A 12,568-nucleotide genomic window follows, 5' to 3' on the forward strand; every position below is an offset into this window, starting at 1 on the left:
AAAAACCCAAAATATTTCTTTTTAGATTTAAAGTTATACATTGTACTACAGTGACTTGACTTAAGTGTTTGTCATCACCTATTACATTTCATTTCAAATTCTGACACCAATGGCAATTTGTTTTAATAAAGTCTTACAGATTGTAAGTAGGCTTTATTTTATGACTTTTCAGTTGGTTAAAGTTTCTGACCAGTCGAACAGTTTGATTACATAAAGCAAGTCACATTACTGAATGGTAAATGTCATATTTTTCCACTTTGGTAGTTTTATCATATAACATTGGTATTGTAAATTGTTCCAGTCTGCACTACACAAGATGTTTATTTTTCCATGTCAATGAATGTGATCATAACCATAAGTGTAATATTATTTGATCTAGCATGAAGTATCCATCATTATTCATATCTCTTTCAAAATCCCCTGTCTGGCTTGAGATGACCTAGAGTAGAACTTTGCAGTTACAGTTGTATCACATGTTACTTTTGGTTTCCCATCTGTGTTTTTGTTCAAACCTGAAAAAACATATGTAGTACATGTAGTTAGACTGAGGAAAACATATAAATAAATAATAAAACTTACATAGCTATAAAACAAATTCAATGTATCATTAACTAGAGGCTCCAAGAGCCTGTGTCGCTCACATAATATTTTATTTACACTATTGATGCATGAAATAATGCAACTGATACTTTTACTCATTTTTCAGAGATACAAGTCAAAAGACTTTTGTAAAAGATTCTTATATGACGTGCTTCTTTCGCTTTGTAAACAACACCGTGTAAAAATTCTCAATATATCTATACTTAGCGCAGACTCAGAAATATACATAATTAAATAATGGATATTACAATATACCTCCCACTTAAATCCACATGTATTTGAACCTATTTGCAAACGCATTGCCGATTTTATTGTATTAGAAATTGTAATAAAACAAAAGACAAAAGAACTATATTCTTATTCGGATGCATTATAAAAAGAATTAATATACTGCAACTAGTTGTGTTTATTTCCTTAATATAGTAACAAAGACAGCTATATTTTGTGCAATGTCAATTTCATCATGGAACACTTTCTCCACAAACAGGGGTTCAATAAGCTTGCTATTTATGTTACAATTTTAAAAGCTATCAATCATATACTAATTTATGTTGCAGTATAAAAACAATATATTTTGTTTTTGTAACCATAGAAGTTCGTATAATATTGTATTAAAATGGAATTCTGAGGTAGGTATTGTTTTATTTTCTATTCTATTGCATTAATCGCATATTAACAAATTTCAGCGAGTCAACATGGCAGCTCCTTCGTTACGAAATGTCAATTTTGGTTTTGACAGTAGCTTACGAGAAAACATGTAAATTAAAGCTCTCAAATATTGGGTTTGAGAATTAAACATATTTTTTCTAGAGGTTATTAACGACATAATCAATACAAGCTAAAGATTTCTGAGAATATTTTAGCTTTATCTAACAAGAAGTAAAAAAGAACAGCTACACACACAGCATACCCATCCTCGCTTCAGTATTTGAATGAACTTATTTGTCCTATTAGAATCGAAATAATTCATGGAAGCCATAGATTTGCTGTAAATTTACACATTGCCTGATCCGTGATATTCGTTAATTTTATCCCATCGCTATAAACGCTCAGGATAAAATTCGAATATCACAAATACAACAAATCTATTGCTTCCATGAATTATTTCTTAATTAAAAAAATTTATGAAAAATTATCAAATTAGGATTGTCTCCTTTTGGGGTCAATTGACCATTTTGGTCATGTTGACTTATTTGCAGATCTTACTTAGCTGAACATTATTGCTGATTACAAATTATCTCTATCTATAATAATATTAAAAATAATAACTGAAAACCACCAAATTACATTAAAAATCTAATTCAGGGGCAGCAACCTAACAACAGATTGTCTGATTCGTATGAAAATTTCAGGACAAACATATCTTAACCTGATAAACACTTTCATCTCGTCAAATCTGATCTAAATGCTTTAGTTTAAGATATATAAGCCAAAAACTGCAATATACCCCTATGTTCTATATTTAGCCAAGTCAACCATGTTGGTTTAATAGCAGGTGGGTTCATCAGACACATTTTTTTAAATGAGTGATGATTGTGACCAAGTTTAAATAAATTTGTCTCCGTAGTTTCAGAGGAGAAGATTTTTGTAAGATTACAAAAATTTACAAAAATTGTTAAAAATTTACTATAAAGGACAATAACTGCTTAAGTGGTCAATTGACCATTTTGGTCATGCTGACATATTTGTAGATTTAACTTTGCTGAACATTATTGCTGCTTACAGTTTATCTCTATCTATAATAATATTTAAAGGGAAATTCCGCGATTTTTTACTTATCATCTAATTATGTTCATCTTAACATAAGCCAAAAACTGCAATATACCCCTATGTTCTATATTTAGCCAAGTCAACCATGTTGGTTAGCAGGTGGGTTCATCAGACCCATTTTTTTAAATGAGTGATGATTGTGACCAAGTTTAAATAAATTTGTCTCCGTAGTTTCAGAGGAGAAGATTTTTGTAAGATTACAAAAATTTACAAAAATTGTTAAAAATTTACTATAAAGGACAATAACTGCTTAAGTGGTCAATTGACCATTTTGGTCATGCTGACATATTTGTAGATTTAACTTTGCTGAACATTATTGCTGCTTACAGTTTATCTCTATCTATAATAATATTTAAAGGGAAATTCTGCGATTTTTTACTTATCATCTAATTATGTTCATCTTAACATAAAAAACACATTTGCAAAGTTTTAAATTTATATTCCTTCTAATAACGGAGAAAATCAAGTATTTGTAACTTTTTTGGTTGAATTCTCGAGTGGGTCGTGACAATTTAGCCCGATTTGTTGAATTCTGGGAAAAAATAAAATCTGTTTAACTCTTATAGGTTATCGACAATTATACGTAATTAAAAGCGCAAAGCTGACGAATGGTCGTAGTTATTAACCACAATATAAGAATGAACGAAAATGAATATGCATATACCGTTTTGTATTGATTGAATTAAACTCCTATAAAATTATCTCTAGTAAATGTTTTCGAATAAATTTCATTAATTATTGTTGAGATTTTTTTCATAAAATATTTAAAGTATATTATTTTTACTGATATTGAACTGAAAATATTTCATTCTATTTACCGTTATTGTTTTGATAATCATTTTAATGTAACTAATGTGTGCAGAGTGTGTATATTATTTTGTAAAGGTCACTGTATATTTTTCGGCTTGAGGTAAATTCGTTTACCTTGTAGCTATTTAGCCGCAGGTGTGAGTTCAAGCGTACACAGGTATGAATGTTGTTATTTGGAAAGGATAAACAGAAAGGATTAGAAAGAGTATGCTGTATTAAATTAAAATACACTAAGATTTAATACACGATGAGAATAAAGATTCAATAATTTTAAAAATTGTCAGTAAATTAATTGAAAATAAAATTCAGATTCGTAATTCCGAAAGTGTATAAAAATAAAAGGAAACAATTTTTGATTACTTTCTTAGCGGCAATTGGCGTAAAGATTCAAATATGAAGTAAAAAATATTAGTTTTAATCTTTAATAAAAACTAAATGCAATATTACCCAATTTGATATACCATTGCACATCTGTTTGATATCATTGACTTTACCGGAATTTATTAACTTGTATTCAAATCTGGCTGTGTTTAAATGCTAATAAAACTATCACAATTTTAAAGTTTTTAATTGAAAAAAAAATACAACATACAACATGAATGATTTTTTTCTAGTTTCTTTTTAACATTTCATTTTCACATAATTAAATTCATTGGACAATCATTTACACGAACTTTTTGTGAAAAGAATACCAATTATCTAAGCTAAGGCATTATTATTTTTGAGGATTTTTGTACATCTTTTTTTTAAAATTCTATGATAATATTTGTGCAATGTTGAACATGATAGCCGTCATTAATCCAAATAAGTAATACAGTAGTTGTAATAAAACTTATATTTTAGTCATGCATAACTGATATTAATGAATTTAGAATAGTTCGTCCATACATCGTTGTTCTTGAAACAATCATTATTAGTATACATGTAAGTTTCCTGACGTATAAGCGGCATTGAGGATGAGCTCCAGAGAAAGCAGACTAGTAGCGTTTCGTTCATTTGTTTGTTGGGAAAGGAGAGGAAATGCAACCACTTGTACAGATAAACGACAGAATTACCATACAAGCATTTATAGTCAACACAATCAGAAAGAGTTCCCATCGTTGGACGGGGAATATGAAGGCTTCCAAGAATGAACAAGTGACATGTCTAACTCTGAACAGTTAGAAAACGGACTATCGACATCGACCGCTTGTTCTTGATATTTGAAACTGCATGCATATATACGTATACGTGAATGATAGTGATGAGTTCTTGCGTCTGACAAAAAATAAATTCCTTCATGGTTATATCTTGCCATACGTGTATATTGGTTTGTATTAAGGTTATTACTCAAAATCGTTATTTGAAAATCCTGTTTGTGAGATGTAGATTCATTTCAATACAGAAATTTCGTCTATATATTAAGTTTCACAAGTGCATAAAACGGAGAAGCTCTGAAGGTACATTACTTCCATTTTGTTTGGGTGTGAACCATCGATGTTTACAGCAATATCAAAGAATAAGATGATGATGGTAGAAAGAACTATGGGCGTCATGTGGCAAATATTTCATGCATATCGGACCATGAGTTGTCAATCTGTATGAAAAGATTTCCAATACAACCATATTATTGAGAATGATTGTTTACATGTTATACTCTCGTACTAGTATTACAGGGTTCTTGTGGCGTTCACCTTTGACACACATCTTTTTAACGATGTTTAAAAAAAAAGACAGAACCAATTTAATGTCATATTTCCCTATTTTTTAAAATATAACTAAAAGTCTTTTATCTGACAAGAATACCCCTATTTAGCAGACAAGTAATTTATTCTTTTTTCTGTTATTGAATACCAAGAAAGAAAATATATCCCGAAATTAATTTGAAACTTTAATACTCAATAGTTTCCCAGCAAAATATTCACATCCCTTGGGAATACTTAGTGTTCGTCCAGTGGCATATACAACAATTGTGATGACGAATTCCTTCCTTTGTTCGAGAACAATCTTATTGAAATATAAATCTGTGATTTTACTATTTCCACAACTTCAATGAACCAAAGCAAAAGTTATACATCAACCTGTATTTAACTCAAATTGGTTCTCTTCTTCTTTTTCTTCTTCTTCTGGTATACAATAGTCTATCGACATTCGATGATAACATACTGTTGGCATACGTGGACTAGTCTATTTACAAAACTTTTACCCCAATTTATTCAAAATATATGTTTTTTTCTTTTGTTCAATGTATACATGTATATATTTTAAATTGCGCTATAGTTCCGTAACTTTCTACCCAGTCGTATAAACGAATCGTCGACAAGTGCGTACATTTTATTAAATCAATATTTCTGGTATGTTCCAATGAATGTAGGACAGAAAGTCACAGACAAAAAGTCACGGACAAAAAGTCACAGGACAAAAAGTCACAATTCATTTTTTCTGATTATTTTCTTTGAATAAAAAACGCTTATTTCTACAAAAATATTTTTGTATTTTTCTTAAACTATTGTATATAAACCAACTTTTTAAACAAAATATATCAAAAAAATATCAAAGATTATCAAATAATTGTTAAAAAAACAAAATGTCAAAGTGACTTGGCATTTAAATGGCTTCATGGTGCCAAGAAAAACATCTTTTGCATGATTAAAATTAAATAAATCTTCATTTTTCAAGTATAATGACACATTTCCTAAACTTTAATATGAATATATGTATTTAAAAGTAAATATTTCAAGATATATTCTTATATATTTAAACAATTGTCAATAAATTATTTGTGACTTTTTGTCCTGTGACTTTTTGTCCTACCAAATTTGTGACTTTATGTCCTGTGACTTTTTGTCCTGTGACTTTTTGTCCTGTGACTTTCTGTCCGTTTACCGTTCCAATCTGTCCTTCACTATTGACAATGAGTATATATATTACATTTTCCCAAATTCACCCTTGGAAAAAATATTCAACTAGATTTTAATTTCATCAAATCTTATTTTTAGGGTATTATTTATGTTTTTATGAATAATATTCTTTACACCAGAAATATTATTTAAAAACAAGCGTATGAGTTTAGTAATGACAAGTAAGACAAAGTTGTATATTATACATCTGATAGTTCAAAATGGAAAGTTATAAGTTATTGGCCGTGTACACTGATCAATACCTGCAGAAGTGAAACGATGCATGAACTTGCAAGCCCGACAGGAAATCGCTTGAATACCTGGACGTGTCACCTCACACCCCTCACAATACCTTTGGAAGTAATACCTTTGGCCATGCTGGTGATCAGATGAGGGAAGATCAGAATTTATTTGAAAAAAGTTTATTACTTTAAACAGAGACATATAATACAATTAAAGAATTATGAACAAATTAGATTTTCGAAAACAATTTTCACGGAACACTTATTTATGATTTCAACTTTGACTTTTTACCTTATTCCAATATCAACAGTTTAAAAACAACAGACCATGGTAATTTAAAAAAATAAGAATATTTTCCGTATCAAGTTAGTTAGACGGATAAAACAATCGTACGATTGATAAGATATCGACACGCAATTACGACTACATCGGTTACTGTAGTTTTGTTCCTTTGTGGTTTATAGACATATCGTTGTTATTAATCGGGAAAGAAGACAAAATGGCCGAATGCAGAGAATTGATACTCTAAATTTAAAATCGATGGTGATCGCTTATCGGAATAAAACTTTAATATCTATGAATTTGAGCATTTTTATACAGAATGAACATAATATCAATTTTTGATTTTTTTGCGAAGTTTCCCTTTAAGATAATAACCAAAAATTTCAAAATTTCCTTAAAATTACCAATTCAGGGGAGGCAACCCAACAACACTGTTACAGGTTGTTCAATTCGTCTGAAAATTTCAGGACAGATAGATCTCGTCCTAATAAATAATTTTACTCAATGTCAGATTTGATCTAAATGCTTTGGTTGCAGAGATATAAGCCAAAATCTACATTTTACCCCTATGTTCTATTTCTAGCAATCACGGACATCTTGGTTGGTTGGCCAAGTCATCAGACACATTTTTTAAACTAAATACCCTAATGCTGATTGTGGCTAAGTTTGGTAACATTTGACCCCGTAGTTTTAGAGGAGAAGATTTTTGTAAATGTTAACAATGACGCCAGAATTTGACACAGGACAACAGACGCCAAGTGATAATAAAAGCTCACTTGGCCCATGTGAGCTAAAAATATATCAAATTGCCTCACTTCTGACATATTCACTTAAGTGTGCCTGTATGAAAGGTAAGATGATCAGATACCAGATATGCTATATTTGATGTCATCAATAAACTAATACTGTGAAAGTACTTTTATTCGTGGGGTACCAATTTTCGTGGTTTTCGTGGATGACTTTATCCACGAATTTAAGTGTCCAACGAAATAAAACAACCATTGTCCAAATCAAGACATGGAAATATCCCCATCGGTAGGTTAGACTATTGATATGATCTAGAGAATATATTGAATAACGCTAAATCTGAGAATACTTTAATATCAGTCACAGAACTACAACCGCATGCAGGATTATACCCATTTAATTTTTAATAACCTAAACTGTACAACTTTTGATCTTTTGATTCTCATAAAAAATATTTATGATCGATGAAAGTCAGATTTCCAGTATTGATATGCGAGTATGATAAAGTGTTCATTTTATATCCTCATAGTTCTCGTACATATGGGAAATAATAATTTCATGCTGGGCTTGATTTTGATAAGAATTATTTAACAATTCAAGATACGTTTATAGCATTTGTTCATGTTACTTTGTTCTTTAGGTGACATGTTTATGGCCTAATTAACACCTTTGATAGTCTTTAATCTGTTGATCACTTTATCTTGGGTTCATTAGTGTTATCACTACGAGGGTCAATGTTTATTTTGCAATTTCCTTCAATGAAGACTATTTGTAACCTTCGTTTCTAAAGGCTTAAATTTTTCAATTTTTCAAACTAAAATCCACGAATTTAAAAACCAACGAACATGTAAATATTGCTCAAACCACGAAAATTGATATCCACGAATTAAAGTACTTTCACAGTATGTAATTTCAAAAGTTCATCTGTACAAAATTAGGTTACTCTGACCCAGTTTCATTGCCTTTATCAATCAATAGGTAAAAATTGCCTTAATCAATCAATGCGTAAAATTTATATTGATTATTTATACTTTATCTACTCTAATAATTTATATTGTAATAAAGTTTTTTTTGTTTTTTTTTTCAACTTGTTTAATAATCTTACCCCCAATTCAATTTCTTCTTCTTTCTTTTTGAGCATTTCTCTTCTAATTTCTGAAACACCAATTTAAGAGTTTAATATATAGATAATAAATGAACTTACTGATGCCTTTAACCATTATCTGAGACTTGACACTGTGTCAACAAAATTGTTCTATTGATAAATATAATCTTATCAGCTTTTTCTGTGACCAGTTGATTCTCAACTTTGTTAGGTAATTAACAGTTCTGATGAAAATATTTGCTCTGCCGGTACAAAGGTGGTGGAAAGACTAAGACAAGATAAGCTCAAAGTGTAACCCTAGCTTGGAAAGATAGCCTACCTATGTTGATTGAATTTTAAATGACAATTAAACGCAAACATTCAAAACTTATTTTAATTTTGATTAGTTATATTTAATTTCCCGGGAGGTGCTCTTAATAAAATATTATTTCTTTAAGAAGGCAATAACATTCTTACAGGAAACCGATTAGTGCTAATTTACAGTGACCTATAGTTGTCTGTGTCATTTGTTCTCTTCAGAAGAGTTGTCTCATTGGCAATCTGTCACATCTTCTTTTTTTTATATGTATAAAATTCTATAAAAAATTTAACCACATAAGTTTCCATATTACAAATAGTGGCTTAGAAGCTGAGATTGCACAAAACTGTACCACTGAAGTATTACCAGCAAAAGTAAGGTCAGTCAGATGACTCCTGTCAGAATGACACTTACATATATTACAGGGGTATTATACTTGAGTCTTGACATGTTAATTGTAATGAGAAACTGACCAAATCATAAACTAATATACATTATTGAACCATCAGGTCAAGAACAGTTCACATAAATGAAACTATACACCAACAGCCATCTATGTACACATTCTGAATGGTTGGGTTAGATGTTTTAGCATAAAAGCTTGCAAAAGTTTAATGCTGTCATATGATTACTATACTCATGGCCCACATTTAGTAATATTCACTTTATAAACAAAAGACAAGACAAAAACTATATTCTGCAGCTTTCACCATTTTATTATATACATCTTTTGTCAATCAAAAAAGAAAACATTGTTTATAAAATCCTCTAGCATATATTTTTTAAAAACTCCAATCAGCATATTATTAAATACAGATCCAAAGTTTTACAATGTGAAAAATAATGCCAATAACAGCTTTAAACTAACAAATTACTCACTGAGCAATTATTTAATGGATTTAAGACAACTTTTTTTGGATTCAATAATAGTAAGGTTGTATTACTCAAACGAAGGACAATATAAAAAAGAAGATGTGGTATGATTGGCAATGAGACAACTATCCACAAAAGACCAAAATAACACAGAACAATGAAAAATCTAAAAACATTCTTTGAATGAAAACAAACTAAAGACAATTAACTAATGGGATATAAGATGTTGACACTGCAGCTCTAATTTCTATGATGATACTAACTATGAATTGTTATTCATTACCTTTTTTTCTATGTAGTCTTTAGCTGTGAAGGCATCTGCTATCTTTGTTCCAAACTGTTACAAAAATAGATTAAAAAAATAAACTAACATTCAGCTTAATATTTTTTTACGTATAAACATATTTATGGATTAGGCCACACCAATTTCATTCCTTGTTCGACGGACCCGCCCGCACCTATTTTTTTCAAAACAGAATTTTTTAATTTTTTTTTATATTCCCGCTTCCCGCATCCGGAAATGTAATCATGTCTATTTCCCGCACCGTTTTTTTTTGTAAATATTATAAAAAGATATCAACATTGGTTTCTTTCCCCCTTACTTATATTCCCTATCAAAACATGTTCGTTGTTAGAATAAAGTACAAAGAACTTCTGAAGGATTTGCCTTCAACTGCAATTATATTGTATGCTGGCAAAACAAAACTATCTATAGCCGCTGCATGTTTATGCACCTGTCCTGATTGATTCAGGGGCCTGTCGTTTAGCAGTTATCGTTTGTTGATGTTGTTCATTGGTATTTTCCCGTTTGGATATATAAATTAGATCGTTGGTTTTCCTGTTCGAATTGTGTACGCTAATAATTTTGGGATCCTTTATAGCTTGCTGTTTGGTCTGTATCAAAGCCCTGTGTAAAAGGCCGTAATTTGACCTGTGTTTGTTATTGTCAGGTTGAGAACAACCCTCCCTCAGACAAGGGGTCATTTTACTGATGTAGAAAAGAAAATAGAAATACCAAGGATTTGTATAGTTCTTCTATTCAAAACCTTTGAAAACTTAAAATTTGGTACTCAAAAAGAGGAGAGTTACATCATATTTTAAACAACTTTTTCTAAAAGAGGGGTCCACTTATTTTGAATAATATTAAACTGTTAAAGTAAATGTGTTAATTTAACATGGTTATAGTCCAGGAATATTACAAAATTCTTGGACATGTTTTGACCATTTAATACTAGATAGATATATAGTTCTTTTAGAAAATATGAGCCCTTTTGTACAAACAAATATATTATAACTTATATTGATCCCTCATAAAACATGTAAAAGGGATATTTATAACATTATGGGGTTGCCCCCAAACTGATTATGACTTGGATTGAGAATTGTCTCATTGTCAGTCACACATACATAAACCAGATTAAATTATTTCTTGGTGAACAGGGAAAAAATACTTCAGAAATTAAAGAAATGTCAAAGTACAAGTTATAAATCAAGTTTTATTATTGTAAAAACCTACTATTTTATGTTTACAAAAAAAAAATATAATCGCTCGCCTTTACTTTTCAAGCTTCGCCTCAAAAATTTGCAAATTAAATATTTTTTTATTAAAATTTTCAAATCGCTCGCTCGCCCCAAATTTTGGAGTCTAAAAATCTGTAAAACAAGAAATTAATTTGGTGTGGCCTTATTGTTGATATAAATTTGGCAACAACAAACCAAAGATAGTATAACAAGGATGTTAAATAAAAAGTGGCTATATAAACTTCAATGATAAGTTATAAGTATCACAATATATTTAAGGAATGACTGTAATATTTTTTCTGTCTATGAAGAAATAACATAAAAATGTGGTGCACACTGAATACACGGTTTATTTTAAAGTGTGAACCTCATTTTTTAATGTTATTTCAAATAGACAGATAAACTATTACAGTTATTTCTTATAATTTTATTCAAAATTCATTGATGACGTCGCTGTCACATGACTAAATTATGTCTATGAGCTGATAAACAAAACGACGTCAGCCAATCAGAAGACCCATTACATCCAAAATTAAATTATTAAGGTATGAAACAAAAAAGTAGTGGTTTAATTAATAAGCAATTACTCTCTCACTTATAGACAGGATTTGGAAGAGTTTGTATGTAGGTGATTAATACTTTTTGATGGCTTACCTCCCCTGATATTTTTCAAACTAATTGAAATTCATTCAAAATGATTTAAATATAAATTATGTTTACACAACATCACTTATTAAATTCTTTTACTAAATAAAAAAAATGCACAGTAAATATATTCCTATTTACTATAGGTTGTACAGAGCTAAGGCATAAACACAATTATATACTTTTTCACATTGTGCCAAAATAAATGTTACATCATGGTATTTCCAAAAAACTTTAAACTATAATTCCTGGAGGTTTTTTTTCTTTTAAATTTTTTGAGCACAATATATGTTAAGAAAAAAACTCTGACATTCAAATTCTAAAACAAAATATAACGAGATATTTATTTATTCTCTGAGTTATCTCCCCTTAAGAGTCAAATTCTTTAAATCCTCAATAAATTATCTGTTCTGATAATATGGTTTATTTTTTTTTCTTTCAAAAACTTCTTAATAAGTTCAATTATAAAACAGGCTAAAATAAATCTTATGACTGACTATCAAAATCAGTTGAGTCTAAATACCTCACGAGTCGCTAATCTATCACTTAGTTTTTCTGCTGTGTTAAATTCTCCCAATTCAATAGCATGATCTATTTTCTTCTCTAATCCACTTCTTGGAGCTGCACTGCCTCTATTAATACCCTTCAGATGGTCATTTACACCTAGATATTGGTTTAAGACTTCAACATCTTTAGATGTACTCTCTTTATTGCTAAAAAGTTATAAGATAAATATATTTGAGGTTCATTAACAATTGTACTTGCGCACACAAAACACATGACTTCATATGACAG

At 29.8% G+C, this 12,568-nt stretch overlaps 1 protein-coding gene across 1 annotated transcript in view; it reads right to left on the reverse strand.

The window, feature by feature from the left end:
* LOC139520926 (protein FAM204A-like) overlaps positions 1–12,568 on the reverse strand; it is a 17,607-nt gene continuing 5,039 nt past the window's right edge. Inside the window, exons 4-7 of the mRNA XM_071314012.1 lie at positions 12,297–12,486; positions 9,891–9,944; positions 8,437–8,486; positions 1–512 (exon numbers count right to left, since the gene is read on the reverse strand). Coding sequence (XP_071170113.1) covers positions 470–512; positions 8,437–8,486; positions 9,891–9,944; positions 12,297–12,486 — 337 coding nt within the window. The 3' untranslated portion in view covers positions 1–469. The remainder of the gene's footprint in view (positions 513–8,436; positions 8,487–9,890; positions 9,945–12,296; positions 12,487–12,568) is intronic.

This window comes from Mytilus edulis, chromosome 4 (genome assembly GCF_963676685.1).
Source record: "Mytilus edulis chromosome 4, xbMytEdul2.2, whole genome shotgun sequence".
Taxonomy (NCBI): Eukaryota; Metazoa; Mollusca; class Bivalvia; order Mytilida; family Mytilidae; genus Mytilus; species Mytilus edulis.